Source organism: Lutra lutra, chromosome 2, assembly GCF_902655055.1.
Source record: "Lutra lutra chromosome 2, mLutLut1.2, whole genome shotgun sequence".
Lineage (NCBI taxonomy): Eukaryota > Metazoa > Chordata > Mammalia > Carnivora > Mustelidae > Lutra > Lutra lutra.
Window position 1 is genome coordinate 203,807,750 of NC_062279.1, and position 17,389 is coordinate 203,825,138.

The 17,389-nt window shown below is 36.8% G+C and overlaps 2 protein-coding genes across 7 annotated transcripts in view; one reads left to right on the forward strand and one right to left on the reverse strand.

Moving 5' to 3' along the window:
- ART3 (ADP-ribosyltransferase 3 (inactive)) overlaps positions 1–17,389 on the forward strand; it is a 151,361-nt gene that overhangs the window by 30,329 nt on the left and 103,643 nt on the right. The gene's annotated exons all lie outside the window — the stretch shown is intronic.
- CXCL11 (C-X-C motif chemokine ligand 11) lies at positions 1,093–14,692 on the reverse strand. Of its 2 annotated transcripts, XR_007125353.1 has the most exons (6): positions 14,422–14,692; positions 13,528–13,654; positions 13,343–13,415; positions 12,899–13,109; positions 12,028–12,030; positions 1,093–1,103 (listed from the first exon to the last, which is right to left on the reverse strand). XR_007125353.1 is itself a non-coding variant. In XM_047719570.1 (4 exons), the coding sequence occupies exons 1-4, from the start codon at positions 14,576–14,578 to the stop codon at positions 13,068–13,070; spliced, it is 399 nt and encodes a 132-aa protein (XP_047575526.1). In that variant the 5' UTR covers positions 14,579–14,692; the 3' UTR covers positions 12,562–13,067. The 2 variants fall into 2 exon arrangements, 1 of the variants encoding a protein (XP_047575526.1); XM_047719570.1 differs by lacking the exons at positions 1,093–1,103; positions 12,028–12,030 and having other exon boundaries at positions 12,562–13,109.

Here is a 17,389-nt window from a genome sequence, read left to right on the forward strand (position 1 = left end):
GTTGGTTTTGATAGATTTTTTTCCCCCAATGCTCTTTTTGCTTTTACAGAGATTTTCAGAGGTCATTACTCCATCATTCCAGTATACTTTCTATTGAGTTAGTTTTTTTGTTTTCCTTTTATTAAAGACTCTTATTTATTAGAGAGTGAGAGAGCGCACAAATACATGAGCAGAGGGAGAAGGAGAGGGAAAAGAGACTTCCTGCTGAGCAGAGAGCCCAATGTGGGGCCTGATCCCAAGACCCCGGGATCATGACCTGAGCTGAGGGCAGATGCTTAACAACTGAGCCACCCAGTCATCCCTATGTTGTTCTTCTTTTTCTTTCTTTTTTTTGAGGTAAAATGTGTGTGTGTGTGTGTATGTGTGTGTATAAATGTTTCGATCTTCATTGTACTATTAAATGAATCTCACAAGTGCATACAGTTGTATAATCTAAATCCTTGTCAGGTTATAGAATATCACTAACACTCCAGAAACTCCCTTCATGCCACTTTCCAGTCTGTCCTCACGCCATCTTCTCTACTCCTGACACTGTTACTCTTCTGAATTTTTTTAACTATAGATTTGTTTTGTCTTTTTTAGAACTTTGTATAAATAGGACCATTTCAATATGTGCTATTCAGTGTAAGCCTTCTTTTTCTCAGCAGATGTCTTAGATTCATCCGTGTAGTTGCATGAATCCGTATTTTGTCTTTATTGCTGCATAGTATTCCATTGTGCAAATATACCAGTTGGTTTATCCATTCTCTTGTTGATGGACACCTCGACTGTTTACACATTTTAGTTGTTAGTATAAAACTAAGCCCGTGGAAAAAGGCAGAGTCACATTCCTCTAGGGACTAAGTTGCCCCACCTGGAGGCTTTGCTAAGGGCAAAGGTCAATCCTAGCCTGACTGACAGTTAGCCCCAACCAGGATCCTGTAAGTCTACTTTAACTATTCCTTTGGAAACTTTATCTCTAAACCCTCCGAGACACATTGACAAACATTCCCAAGCATATGGCCCACTGATACACATCTAAAGGGTCTCACATAAAGATTTTATTACTGGTAATGAATAACCTTTTTCCCAAACAATCGCTAGCCCCTCAAGGTCTTGGAAACCTTGCTTCCAAAATTCCTTAGAGACTTACAACATCCCTAATCCCCTCCCAATTTGCAAGTATGTAATGGACCAGTCCTCACATCCCCAGGGCAGCAGCTCTAAACTACCGTTTTTTGCACCAAAGACGCCTCAAGAATTCTTTCTTGTCAGTTGGCTCCGAACTCTATGTCATTGAACATTATCTGTATTCTAAGACTTCATCATATGGAAATATTCAGTAAATATTGGATGGGGAGGATAGATAGATAGGTAAATCTATACAGATTTGAAGAAACAGCATAAGTAAGAATTGTACATCTTCAAAAAGAAATTTTGTTGGCTTGTATTTATACATTAGGACATGGTTATTATTGGTTTTTCTAGATTGAGGAACCAAGTTTAACTTAAGACTGATTTCCTGAGTAGTTAATATGGATTAAAGTAAGTAGAATTAATACATATTTTCTTAGTGTGGTATAGTCCAGGCTCTTCATTCCAAGGACTGTAGGGTAACTATACAAAGGGTGATGCTCCTAAAAAGCTTCTTAATTATTTGTTGGAAGTTCTCTTTAATTATCCATTGAATTAATGAGAGAATGCAAATCTTTTCAGTGTATATTACATATACGGCCATAGATGGTGTTGGAAGAATGAGAATTATGCTTGTTCTCGTAATAGTGTTGGGACCCAAAGTCATCTCAGGGAAAATGATCTGATGTTTGTCCTCGATGGCTTGTATTCTAATTGGAAATAGCAAAAATTATGAAACAATGACTATCAATAAAGGAACTGTATGATCAGTGCCAAATGAGTGGCTCAGACAATAGATAATATATTCATAGAAGAATGTGCTTATAAAGACCAGGAGCATTCAGATGAACACTGTTGTGTCTATTTAGACACATGGCCAGGAAGGGAAAGCATATACAATTAGAGAAGTGTCATAACTAATGGTATAGGAGGAAGCCAGCCAACCAGGCAGGTAGGTTGGTAGAGTCTCTCAGGGATGGGTCACACTTTTTTAGGATTATGTAGTGTCTGGTTCTCAGTTTTATAGTCCAGAAACTTATTTTTTTCTAATCATCCAGAGTAAAGAATTAATGTTCTTAAAGAATTAATTCTGTTAACCAAACCTACAAGAGACTAAGATGCAAATAAAAAAGACAGTTTATTCATTTATAATGAGGACCTCCCAATGACTGGGAAAATTGAGTCTGGTATCCAAGTCATAATTTTCCAGTATCACAGCATCTGGGAAGTTGAATTAGTCGCCTGAATGTTGTCTGGTGAGCATAGAATCAAAATTAAGGATCCTTCTATTCTTGCTTTAAGTGGGAATTTGCTTTAGGGAAGAAACTTTTATAAATGTTATCAATGTGGAGAAGAATTTGGGAAAAAAAAAAAAAGGTATCTTTTTAGGGATAATAATAAGCCAACAGGCAATACTAGGTGAATCATTTGAATAAAAAGCTAAAGCTAAATTACAACTCTTCTTAAACTTATTTTCTAATTTTTTAAAGCTCTTGCATACTTCCTTTCTTTGTATTCACTGATCTGAGTTTAGTTTTGAAAGAAAAGAAGAGTTAAGGAAATATTCCGTCTTTAGTTTCAGTTTCAGATGCTGCTGGTTTATCTTTAAGCTTTTAATTATGGCATTAGGCCAAAAGAAACAGTCTGCCCTGATTGATTCATTATGGGCCAAGAAAAAAAATGCTTTCCGAGAAACCAGTGTGCTTAAAAGAAGTTTCCTAAAAAGTGAGCAGGAGGAGTTCAGTGATTTCTGTAGACTGGGAATTCCCTCAGTTGATATACAGTGTATCTTGGAGGGTGTAGGAGCGGAGGGCATAACTTTCCTTTTCACAGATTTCTTGTTTGTTTTGTTTTTTGTTTGTGTGTGTGTGTGGTTTTTTTTTTCCCCCAGGTAGGCTCCATGCCCAGTGTAGAGCCCAGCACAGGGCTTGAATTCACAACCCTGAGATCAAGACCTGAGCTGAGATCAGGAGTTGGTTGCTTAACCTACTGAGCCACCCAGGCACCCCTCCCTTTCATAGTTTTGATTGAACTCCTACAAGATTCCCTTAGCTGCCAAATACTTTTAAATTTTTGATAAATTTCATCGTTCACAGCCAGTCTGAGCCAAGTGCAGAGTGGGTGGTAGACCCTTAAAATCATCATGATTGGGAGAACCGAGAATAGCTTCTGTTTGGATCCATTTTAGACCATACAGTGTTCTGCTTTCTTCAGTTTATGGGATGATGGGATGGGCTAGGCATCTAGAGATACAGTATACAGTGGTGTCTCTCACTTGCTCTGTGATCTTAGATGTTAGCTATGTCTGTGCTTCAGTTTTCTTATATTTAGATGCTCATTGTAACACCTAATCCATCTACCTTTAAGGTTGTTCTAAAAGATGACAGAGTATTAGAAGGGTATTTTAACAAATCTAAGTGAATTTTTTACCAGCCAGCATTTTCACAAATATAGCCAGCTCTCTGGCCAGATTTTAGTTTTTCTCCTCTGGGCAACAAATAGTATTTTCTCTCTGGATGGTGAAGTTATTTGTGTCATCAGATGTTTCTGTTACTCAATAGCCGTAGGTATGAGTCTCTGGGTAGAGCTGAGGGTTGGAATCATGCAGTATTTACTCTTAGGAAAGGCCTTGTTTAGATAACTTGGCTTAGCTATGATAAAGTATATTGGGAATTTACAAAATAAGACAATGATGCCGTTTTTCACTTCATTTTCATTGTGCTATAACTCCTAGCCTGAAAAATAAAACAAAAAAGAAGAAAGAGAAATCCATAAGAATTGGAAAGGAAGAAATAAAACTTTGTAGAGATCATCTACATAGAAAACCCAAAAGAATTTACTAAGTGTTAAAGTAATATCAGAATTGATCAAAGTAGATAGCTAGAAGATCAGTGTATCATGTTTTCTACATCAGTAACAAATAATTAAAATGTCATTTTAAAAGAAAAAATTTATAGTAGCAACACTAGGTATTTAAAAACATGAAATAATCAGGAATAAAACTGACAAAAGACAAGCAAGACTTGTTTGTTTACAGGAAATGTAGATGAATTTTTCTAAAATCGCATCAAGTAAAATAGTGTTGAGATTAAATACAGAGTGATTACTCTTTTTATAAAGTTCAGTATAACTAAAGTTTAATATTTTGTTTAGGTATGTTTATAGAAATCTTTTTTAAAAATGAGAGAGCAGTGGTTGCATAACAATATGAATGTAGTTAATGCCACTGAACTATACGCTTGAAAGTGATAAAGGTAGCAAAATGTTATGTTTCTTTTACCACAGCTAAAAAAACAAGGGTATAATTAACACAGAACTCGGGATATTTATTATATCCTGAGTTGGAGGAGACAAGGAAACATGACAGGGAAGGAACATAGTTATACCTTTATTTTAAGTGATTGTGAATGTTCTCATGAATTCATGGGTCTTCATGGTATTACAAACATATATATGTATGTATATGCGTGCAGGGATCAGAGAAGACAATGTATGTATCACCAACTAAAATGATGATTAATCCAATCTATACACCTGAGATTCATTAAAAAATTAATTTACCATAAAGTCCTCGCTTCAGGGAAATAGTTTTAGATCCTTTATTTCTCCTTTGAAGAGGAGCCAAAGAAATGTGGCATAATTATGCCACTACTTTTCTGAGTCATTTTATATCTTAAGCATTGGGGAGTTTCCAAGAATCTCTGATAAATTATGGCAATATTTTGGTTTAGTAGAGTGATTGTTGTGTTCAAATTAACATCCTATCTGGAGAGGGTCATTGAGTTGTTAATCCAGACATCAAAGAACTAAAGAGGGAGAGATGGAAAGACTATGATTAATAAAGTAAACTGAATAAATGTGCTGGTGTGAGATAAAATTAGGGGATAGGCGAAGAAGACAGAAGGTGGGAATTGGTTTCCTTTTTGATTCCCTTTCCCCTCTCTCTCTTTCTCTCTTGTGTCTCTATTTTTTTAAGCCTTTTCTATATTTTTCTCTTTAACTTCTTTCATTTTTCTCTTTTTCTCTGTCTCTTTTTCTTCATAGCTCTAGAAGGCTGGAAGACAGTGGTTTAAGATATACTGGTGAATCCCAATACAGGGGCTCTGTAGTTTTGCATGGTTCCTAATATAAGAAAACTGAAGGATGGCTGATTTTTGTAGTAACTGCCTGAATAAACTACTCAGTGTTAGAATTTATTTTATTAATAATATACCCAAATTAATACCATATGTTTTATGCTAAGCTGTGCTGTTTTTTTTGGAATTTTTTTTATTGTGTTATGTTAGTCACCATAAAATACACCGTTAGTTTTTGATGCAGTGTTCCAGGGTTCATTGTTTATATACAACACCCAGTGTTCCATGCTATACGTGCCCTCCTTAATTCCCACCACCAGGCTCACCTATCCCCCATACCCTCCTCCCCTCTAAAACCCTCAGTTTGTTTCTCAGAGTCCACAGCCTCTTATGGTTTGTCTCCCCCTCTGACTTCCCCCAGTTTCCTTCTCCTAATGTCCTCCATGTTATTCCTTATGCTCCACAAGAAATTGAAACCATATGATAATTGACTTTCTCTGCTTGACTTAGTTCACTCAGCATAATCTCCTCCAGTCCCATTCATGTTGAGGCAAAAGTTGGGTATTCATCCTTTCTGACTGCTGAATAATATTCCATTGTATATATGGACCATATCTTCTTTATCCATTCAAGGGTTGAAGGGCGTCTTAGCTCTTTCCACAGTTTGGCTATTGTGGACATTGCTGCTATGAACATTGGGGTACAGATGGCATCTGTATCTTTGGGTAAATACCCAGTAGTGCAATTGCCGGGTCATAGGGTAGCTCTGTTTTTAATTTTTTGAGGAATCTCCACACTGTTTTCCAAAGTGACCGCACCAACTTGCATTCCCACCAACAGTGTAAGAGGGTTCCCCCTTCTCCACATCTTCTTCAACATTTGTTGTTCCTGTCCCGTTAATTTTTGCCATTCTAACTGGTGTAAGGTGGCTGTGCTGTTTTTTAAAGATTTCATATTTAATCTTAAATTTATCACATTTAGTCTTAATGATCACTTTATAAGGTGTACAAGTATCCCTTGTATTTTGGAAGCTTGTGTTACACCACTTTTTCTTTCTTTCTTTTTTTTTTTTTTTAAAGATTTTATTTAGTTGAGCAAGAGAGAGCAAGCATGTACAATTGGGGGGAGGGGCAGAGGGACAAACAGAGCCAGACAGGCATGGTTCCGTCCCAGGAGTCTGAGATCATGAACTGAATTGAAGTTGGACACTTAACCATCTGAGCCACCCAGGTGCTGCATGCCACTTCTTAACAAAAGACACATTAGTATCTGTTTTTGAGAACTGAAAGGAATCCAAAGAGGATTTTAGCTTTTATGGAAAAAAGTGAAAAGTGAAAGGGTGTTCAGCGTTTTGTTTTGGAGAGCCGTTATAAAGACAGTGCACACCTGGATACTTTATTCAGAAGGCAGTGAGAAGGTGTTGGAAGATTTTTTTAAAAGATTTTATTTATTTGACAGAGATCACAAGTAGCAGAGAGGCAGGCAGAGAGAGAGGGGGAAGCAGGCTCCCTGCTGAGCAGAGAGCCTGATGTGGGGCTTGATCCCAGGACCCTGAGATCATGACCTGAGCTGAAGGCAGAGGTTTAACCCACTGAGCCACCCAGGTGCCCCAGGTTGAAAGATTTTAAAAGGAAAATACCAGCTTTGCATTTTAGAAGGTATCAGAGAAAACCAGAACTGAACAACATTTAAAGCAGTAAAAACATATAATAAAGAAGTATATTAATTCTATGTGGATATATTTAGTACATACTCAATAACCAAACATAATTATAATCTTTTTAGTACTATTATACAAAATTATCCCATCTATTTATAAGCTCCTTTTAGTTAATTAGAGGAAACAGTTCTGAATTTCTAAATCACTGTAAATATTTGGTATCTCAGGTTATATATAGTTAAAACTCAACCTACAGGGGTGCCTGGGTGGTTCAGTTGGTTAAGCATCTGCCTTTGGCTCAGGTCATCATCCTGGAGTCCCAGGATCAACCCCCAAGTCCACTCCCTACTCAGTGGGGAGTCTGCTTCTCCTGCTCCCTCTGTCCCTCCCCCTGCTCCTCCTCTCTCGCTTTCTCTCTCTGTCCTCAAATAAATAACATCTTTAAATATATATATTCCAACCTATAGTTTTTTTCTCTAAACCATATCTTCCCCTGATCTCCCTATTTGTGTTAGTGACAGTATTAATCTTTTAAACATCAAAATCTCAGTTTTTCCTGATTCCCTGCTTTGCTTTCATTTCAGATTCAGATCCTTAGCTTTTTCCTTGATTCCTTTCCTCAGCTTCAGCCTTCACATCTAATCTGTCACTAAGTCTTAATGATTTTCTTTCAGCAGTGTAATTTCGTCATATTTCTGTTTTTACCCTTATTACTTCAGTTTAGCCCTTATTTTTTCTATCATGATAAAGCACACATAAAGGTTAACATTTTAACCACTTAAAAGTACACAATTCAGTGGCTTTAAGCGCACTCACAGTGTTATACAATCATCACTATTCTCTAAAGTTCTAAACCTTTTTTACTACCCAGACAGAAACTCTGTACCCATTTAGCAGTCCCTTCTCATTATCTTCTCTCAGCCCCTGACAACCACTAATCTGTTTCCATTTCTATGGATTTGCCTATTCTAGATAATTCATATAAATGGAATCATACATATGTTACCTTTTGTGTTTGGTTCTTTTCCTTAGCATCTTCTCCCACCCACCCCAGAGTTTTTGTTTATTTTAGAGAGAGAGCGAGAGAGTGAGAGAGATAAACAGCACAAGTGGCGGGGCGGGGGGGGGGTAGGGAGAGAGACAAGCAGACTCCATGCTGAGTGTGTGGAGCCCAAGCCCAAATTAAGAGTTGAACACTTAACTGACTGAGCCACCCAGGAGCCCCTTAGCGTCTTATTTTTGGGGTTAATCTGTATTGTAGCCTATGTCAGTATTTCATTTTTTTTTTAAAGATTTTATTTATTTATTTGACAGAGAGAGATCACAAGTAGACTGAGAGGAAAGCAGAGAGAGAGAGAGAGAGAGAGAGAGGGAAGCAGGCTTCTTGCTGAGCAGAGAGCCCGATGCAGGACTCGATCCCAGGACCCCGAGATCATGACCCGAGCCGAAGGCAGCGGCTTAACCCACTGAGCCACCCAGGCGCCCCAGTATTTCGTTTCTTTTTAATGGCTAAATAATATTCTATTGTGAATATACACCACATTTTCTTTATCCATTTATCGTTTGATGGATATTTGGGTGTTTCTACCTTTCAGCTATTGTGAGTAGTGCTGTCTGAACATTTGTGTGCAAGTTTTTGTTTGAACTGTTTTTATTTCTTTTAGTTACATACCCAGGAGTGGGATTGGTGGGTTGTATGGTAATGCTGTTCAAATTACTCCCCTTACTTTTCAAACCGGTGTTACCGGAAATGTGGGACAATATCAGGGGGTTCACTGATAGTAACATTTAATATTAGTTCAATTAGTCTCATTTTAATTTTAGTACCCCTTGTTAAATCATGGAAAGTCCCAGTTTGGTATTATTATGGCTTTCAGCCACCTTATCAACAATGTTCATCTCTCTTTGACAAACAGAGAAGGCCTGAGGTTTTGAAATTTGGCACACAATAACATCTAGCTGGAATTTAGTATTTTTTCATTGTGTTTCCTTTTATTGTTACATTTTATTTCTACAGCAGGTGACACTGATTTCATATACAGCAGTGAAAATTTGCCTTTTAATGTAAATGTAAGTAAAATAAAGGCGATACACAGATTTGACAAAATATAATGAAGATGGATCAGAAAATGTGGTAAAAAGTTATGAAGATGATATTAGAATCACATGAAGTTTAGGAAATACAGACTTGAATTATGAAAAAATATTTCTTTCCCAGTCTTTCCCAATTCCAGTCAACCTTGTGTCCTATTCCCAGAATAATTTAGAATAACTGGATGGCTCAGTCTCCTATTCTTGAACATTTCTTGAATCTCCACTTTATATAAAGAGTAAAACTCAAGGTTGTTTAGATGGACTTTTGAAGTCCTTTGTACCTTCACTTCAAACCAATTAGTTTCTGTTGCCAGTCATTCTATTCTCAAATATTTTGAAAGTCTCATGTGCCCAGCACTTTACTGTGGATTAGGACTAAAATGGCTTTCTTATTGAGTTTATACTTGTGGGAGGGAGAGTAGATATAAAGCAGAGGAAGAGTTTTTACAGTTATAGTTGCAATAAATAGTGTAATAGAAAAAAGACAGTGTTATGAAAAGAAATAAATAGGATATCTAGTCTGAGATTGAAGGGGTGGTTTCACACATGACATCCTGTTGAAAATGTCATTTAAGCTGAGATCTAAGTGATTGGTAGGCATTAGTTTAGTGAAAAAATAGGCAGAAGGAATAGTATTTGCAAAGGTATACTGAGGTGGGAAGAATCTTGGCTCAAGTTTATTTTTTAATATGCTTATTTTGCCATGAAGAAATTTAAATATATGTTATCTACTCAATAATAATTGAGTAGATTATTGCTGGTCTATACTACTTTTCTAAAAGAACCAAATTTATCATGTAGTTCTAACTCAATGAATTTTTAAAGATATTATTAAAAAAAGAAATGACTGCCAATAGTAAAATACTAGATCCAGGTCTTAAAACCATCCTAGGTATTTATATAGAAGTCTCATTTCAGTATGGAAGTTTATGTAAGTTAGTGATATAAAAAATATATATTTATGCTGTATGTCTATACTATGTCTTTATACTATATATATCTATATTATAACATACTATAATTTGTGATATAAATTATATAGGTTTATATACAAATACCTTGGATAATAGTTGACATCTCATTATTGCTTATAGGCACCAGTCAGAAAGCCAGTCAGTAAGAGGGCCTGTTTGGAGCCAGATACCCTGCTCTGCTATTTACTTATCTGTCAGTTCTCTGATCTGCTTTATGTCTGGCTCTGATATCAATGGAAAAGATGCACAAATGATATGTTAAAATTGCTTTTTAAGAAAAGATTTTATTCATTTGCGAAAGAGATTGAGAGCACAAGCATCGGGGAGAGGCAGAGGGAGAAGACTCCCCACTGAGCTGGGAGCCCAGTGCGGGGCTTGATCCCAAGACCTGGAGATTATGAACTGAGCCAAAGGCAGATGTCCAACCATTTGAACCATGTAGGTGCCCCTCTTTTTTGTTTTTAAATAAACAAATATCTAGGTATCTGTATAAAGTGCTAAATCAGCTAAGATTTTTGGTTACATACAGAGAAACCAACACTGACTGGTTAGCTTCAAAAGAAAAGGAATTTAATTGTTAGTTGAAGAATCTGTAGGAAGACTGAAGAATCAGGCTTAGAAAATGGAAAAAACCCCAAGAGAGCTAGGTTACCAGAAGGACTAGCCATAGTCGTGCTACAGGAATATGTGTTAGGAAGCCACAAACCTAAGATTTATATTACTATTACTGCCACTTTAAATACTTTTTTTTTTTTTTTACTGATAACATCTTTGTAGTGCCAGCTGGAGTTCAAAGTCTAGATAGGGTAGGAGTGATCATGCTAAGACCTTGCTCTGGCTGCCTGGGAGGATCTCCTTCCTTGGTTTTTCTCTTTTGACCTCCAACCCGGATTCCCATAATAAGGGATTTTCCCTGAGTAAGAGGGGTTTTGGACCTAGGAAGACCCCTTTAAAAAAAAAAAGACCACTGTCTTTCACAGTTACCCATTAAAATATATTTCTAAACAATCCTGTGTGATGACAGGTAGCTGTTTATTTCTTGAAATACAAGTTAAAATTGTTAAAGGCATCTCAATTTTTAGAAAGCATATTGTTTCTGTTTTAAGAAAATTTGTGATATTTTACTACAAGAAAATGATTTTGATTTTTTTCAAGTTAAAATTATCTAGATAACACCAAATTTCATGGTGTAGGCATGACTAAAAAGTAGATTATGTTTTTATGTAAGAAAAAGAATCCTGGAGTACAGATCTTTAACCTCTTTGGTTAGGTTTATTCCTAGAGATCTTACGGTTTTTGGTGCAATTGTAAATGGGATTGATATTCTGATTTCCCTTTCTGCTGTTTTATTATTGTTGTATAGAAATGCAACAAAAAATTTCTGTATATTGATTTTATTCCCTGTGAATTCACTGAATATGTGTATCAATTTTAGCAATTTTTTGGTGAAGTCTTTCAGGTTTTCTATATAGAGTATCATGTCCTCTGCAAATAGTGAAAGTTTGGCTTCCTCCTTGCCAATTTGGATTCCTTTTATTTCTTTTTGTTGTCTTACTGCTGTGGCTAACATTTCCAGGACGATGTTATATAGTTGTGGTGAGAGTGTATATCCCTGGCTTGTTCCTACCACAGAGGAAAAGCTCTTAGTTCTTACCCATTGAGGATGATACTAGCCATAGGTTTTTTTGTATATTGCCTTCATTATGTTGAAGTATGTCCTACTAATCCTACTTTGTTGAGGGTTTTTATCATGAATGGATGTTACACTTCATCAAATGCCAAATTTTGGAAAGAGCCTAAATATCCACTGATTATTGAAAGTATAAAGAAGATGTGATGTATACACACACACACACACACACACACAGTGAAATACTGTGAGATATATATATATATAATGAAATACTACTCAGCCATAAAAAAGAATGAAATCTTGCCATTTGGAATGACTCAGATGGAGCTAGAAAGTATTATTACACTAAGTGAAGTAAGTCAGTCAGAGAAAGACAAGTACCATAAATTCCACTTATACGTAGAACTTAAGAAACAAAACAGATGAACATGGGGGAAAAAAGACAAACCAAGAAACAAAGTCTTAACCATAGAGAACAAACTGATAGTTACCAAGGGGAGGTAGGTGGGAGGAAAAAATGGGTTAAACAGATGATGGGGATTAAGGAGGATACTTATGAGCACCCAGGTGTTGTAGGTAAGTGTTGAATCCACCTGAATTCTACACCTGAAACTAATATCACACTGTATATTAACTATAACTGGAATTTAAATTAAAAAAAGAAAACCCCAGAAAGAGGTGATTGCCAGACATATGTATATATTCAAAATTCAACATTTTTTGGTAGACAAAAGTGTTTTATATTTAAGTTAAAATGTATCCAAATTATTGCTACAATTTTTAAGTATATATAAAACCAAAATGCACAATAAACACACATATCCTTATTGCACATCTCAATGAAAGGGGTGCTTGGGTGTCTCGGTTGAGTGTCCGACTCTTGGTCTCAGCTCAAGTCTTGATCTCAGGGTTGGGAATTCAAGCCCTGTGTTAGGCTCCCAGTGTGGAGCTGACTTAAAAAATAAATAAATAAAACCAAGCCTCCACAACAAAATCTCAATGAAAAAAAAGTTGCTAAAAAAAGTAAAATTAAGGCCAGAAATACTAATTCAGTTATGAAATATTTATAGTCTTATCTGTTTCCTTAGCTTATAATTTATTTCATAGTACATTTCATGAATTACAGCCTTTTTATAAGATGGTAATATATATAAGAACATATATGTGCTGTGATTTTGGGGAAAAATGTGGATTTGCATTAAAAATTATTTGGGGAATATTTATTACGCACATGGATACATTCAACTCATACAGTCTCGACTCCAGCAATAATGTCAATATCGCCATTGTAAGTGAAGGTTGTAATATGGCAGGATAGATCCAGTACAAACACATAACTTTTAGATACAGAAATGTTGTCTGTTCTAACAGATTTCTGGGGTTTGCTGAGATAGAAGTGAATGAATGTACTTTACAACGGGCAGGAAGAAAATCCGTTTCTTACTGTGAAATTCTTATCACTTTAGTTGTCACAGTTAAACTTGTTCTAGGTTTTAAAATCCTCTTTCCCCAGGACTTCATACATTTTGATGTTTTAAAAAATTCATTCTTTGAATTTTCTGAAATGAGAAAATGAGAGTTTTTTTTGGCATTGTGCTGTTCTTGTTTCCCAGTGATTAAGTTGACATGTAAAAACCTCTGGCAGAAAAGGAAAGTTAGTCAAATCAAAGCCCTCTTATCAAAATGCTTCACACAAAATCCTAGCAGAACAATCTTTTCTTCAAGTCTGTTTTCTCAAAAGATCTGTCTTGGTTAAAATTAATTATAAAATACCAGTAATCTGATACGCTACCTTGATTATAATGCTTGCTTGCTTCGATTTGGGATTTAGGCATCTTTGTCCTTTATGTGCTTTAAGGTTGATACTGTTAAGGGAAGACCCAAAATAGTTTTAAATTTTGGTTGGAAAAACATAAGCAAAACGAAAACATAAAAAGGCTTCCCACCACTGTTGTCTTTAACAAGTTCATTACTTACATCACTTCTATTTTGTCACAGCTGTTACTCGGGTAAATTATGGTTGCTTTCTCAATATCTGCCACTTTCACTGCTTTTACTCCAGGGCCTATGCAAAGACAGCGTCCCCCCTTGAACATGGGGAAACCTGGAACAGATCACAGCATCAGTTACTAATACTTCCGATTGCAACAGATGATTGTAGTTTATAATTCTGGTGAAGGTGAGCAGGGTTCTCATTAAAGATAAAGATAGCAATCTGTCAGATAGCACTTGACACTGCTGTTACTGGGAAAGGAACATAAGTAACATGTTGATTCTCTCTTTAAATTTGTAAACCGCTAAAGAATAAAAGGAAGCATGAAAAGTTATTGCAGATTAAGATAATTTTCCTCGTTTCCATGCTCAAGAATATATCCAGAAACCTAATAATATTATCTTACATAAAATCTTCTTAACAGACATTTTTTTTAAAGATTTTATTTATTTACCTGACAGAGAGAGATCACAAGTAGAGAGGCAAGCAGAGAGAGAAGAGGAGGAAGCAGGCTCCCCGCCGAGCAGAGAGCCCGATGCGGGACTCGATCCCAGGACCCTGAGATCATGACCTGAGCCGAAGGCAGCAGCCTAACCCACTGAGCCACCCAGGCGCCCCTTTACAGACATTTAAAACTATTGCTAAAGGCTCTTGCCAGATATTGTAGCCAAATCAAAAATTCCATGAGGTTTATCAATTCCAGTTTCAATAATCACTTCTAGTACCTTAAACACTTCAAACATTGTCTGTCAAAGCAGTAGTAACTTCTAATGTGTGAGATTAAATAAAAATTTACCAAATCTTTTAAGATAGAAACAAAGACATTTGAAGCATTAGAAAATGAATTTATAAGCTAAGAAATAAAAGTTACCATATACCTTGAACAACTGTAGCACAGACTATCACAGTCAAGGCTATAACCATGCCCTTCACACTCATGTTTGTCTTTCCCTGCTGTTGCTGCTGCTTCAGTGTTGATACTCTTCTTGGAGGGAGTAGAAACGCTGAATGTGAAAGAAGGTTCTTGACTGGCATATGTAAGGCATTTTTATATACCTACAGTCCTCTTAGGACAACAGGAATTCCCCTTGAGTCATGCTCTTTTGCTTCCAAAAGTTTCTATTTTGTTCTCATCTACATGACACTGTCTTTTCCTGTTTGTTACAGTGCTGCGAGTATTAGGAATGTGAAAGCACTTTGTAAAGAGCAAAGAGCTATGTAAACATAGAATAAGGTACACCCAAATGGGAACCAGCCTTCTCAAAGCAGCATTTCCTAGAAATGTATTTCATTATGGGATTGACCATGGGCAATGAATTCTGATTGCCATTCATTCATTCTTTCTTTTGTTTTTTTTTTTTTGCCATTCATTCTTTCATTCAGGAAGATTGTCTTCCTACTCTGGTCACCCTCCATCCTTCACATCAGTATAAACAAAACATTTTGTTACTAAAATTTTTTATTTTTTATTAACATATAATGTATTATTAGCCCCAGGGGTACAGGTCTGTGAATCACCAGGTTTAGACACTTCACAGCACTCACCATAGCACATACCTTCCCCAATGTACATAACCCCACCACCCTCTCCCTACCCCCCTCACCCCAGCAACCCTCAGTTTGTTTTGTGAGATTAAGAGACTCTTATGGTTTGTCTCCCTCCCAATGCCATCCTGTTTCATTTATTCTTTTCCTACCCCCCAACCCCCCATGTTGCCTCTCAACTTCCTCATATCAGGGAGATCATATGATAATTATCTTTCTCTAATTGACTTATTTTGCTAAGCATAATACCCTCTGGTTCCATCCACGTCATCGCAAATGGCAAGATTTCATTTCTTTTGATGGCTGCATAGTATTCCATTGCATATATATACACACCACATCTTCTTTATCCATTCGTCTGTTGATGGACATCTAGGTTCTTTCCATAGTTTGGCTATTGTGGACATTGCTGCTATAAACACTCGGGTGCACGTGTCCCTTCGGATCACTACATTTGGATCTTTAGGCTAAATACCCGGTACTGCGACTGCTGGGTCATAGGGTAGCTTTATTTTCAACTTTTTTTTTTTTTTAAGATTTTACTTATTTACCCGACAGAGATCACAAGTAGACAGAGAGGCAGGAGAGAGAGAGGGAAGCAGGCTCCCTGCTGAGCAGAGAGCCCGATGCGGGACTCGATCCCAGGACCCTGAGATCACGACCTGAGCCAAAGGCAGTGGCTCAACCCACTGAGCCACCCAGGCGCCCCGATTTTCAGCTTTTTGAGGAACCTCCATATGGTTTCCCAGAGTGGCTGCACCAACTTGCATTCCCACCAACAGTGTAGGAGGGTTCCCCTTTCTCTGCATCCTTGCCAGCATCTGTCATTTCCTGACTTGTTAATTTAGGCATTCTGACTGGTGTGAAGTCATATCTCATTGTGGTTTTGATTTATATTTCCCCGATGCCAACTGATGTGGAGCATTTTTTCATGTGTCTGTTGGCCATCTGGATGTCTTCTTTGCAGAAATGTCTGTTCATGTCCTCTGCCCATTTCTTGATTGGATCATATCTTCTTTGGATGTTGAGTTTGTTAAGTTCTTTATAGATTTTAGATAGTAGCCCTTTATCTGATATGTCATTTGCAAATATCTTCTCCCATTCTGTCAGTTATCTTTTGGTTTTGTTAACTGTTTCCTTTGCTGTGCAAAAGCTTTTGATCTTGATGAAGTCCCAATAGTTCACTTTTGCCCTAGCTTCCCTTGCTTTTGGCGATGTTCCTAGGAAGATGTTGCTGCAGCTGAGGTCGAAGAGGTTGTTGCCTGTGTTCTCCTCAAGGATTTTGATGTATTTCTATCTCACATTGAGGTCCTTCATCCATTTTGAGTCTGGTGTAAGGAAATGGTCCAATTTCATTTTTTTGCATGTGGCTTTCCAATTTTCTCAATGACATTTGTTGAAGAGTCTGTCTTTTTTCCATCGGACTTTTTTTCCTGCTTTGTCAAAGATTAGTTGACCATAGAGTTGAGGGTCTATTTCTGGGCTCTCAATTCTGTTCCATTGATCTATGTGTCTGTTTTTGTGCCAGTACCATACTGTCTTGATGACAGCTTTGTAATAGAGCTTGAAGTCTGAAATTGTGATGCCACCAACTTTGGCTTTCTTTTTCAGTATTCCTCTGGCTATTCGAGGTCTTTTCTGGTTCCATATAAATTTTAGGATTATTTGTTCCATTTCTTTGAAAAAAATGGATGGGATTTTGATAGGGATTGCATTAAATGTGTAGATTGCTTTAGGTAGCATAGACATTTTCACAATATTTGTTCTTCCAATCCATGAGCATGGAACTTTTTCCATTTCTTTGTGTCTTCCTCAATTTCTTTCATGAGTACTTTATAGTTTTCTGTGTATAGATTCTTTGCCTCTTTGGTTAGGTTTATTCCTAGGTATCTTATGGTTTTGGGTGCCATTGTAAATGGGATTAACTCCTTAATTTCTCTTTCTTCTGCCTTTTTGTTGGTGTATAGAAATGCAACTGATTTCTGTGCATTGATTTTATATCCTGACACTTTACTGAATTCCTGTACAAGTTCTAGCAGATTTGGACTGGAGTCTTTTGGGTTTTGCACATAAAGTAACATATCATCTGCAAAGAGTGATAGTTTGACTTCTTCTTTGCCGATTTGGATGCCTTTAATTTCCTTTTGTTGTCTGATTGCTGAGGCTAGGACTTCTAGTACTATGTTGAATAGCAGTGGTGATAACGGACATCCCTGCCGTGTTCCTGACCTTAGCGGAAAAGCTCTCAGTTTTTCTCCATTGAGAATGATATTCGCCATAGGTTTTTCATAGATGGCTTTG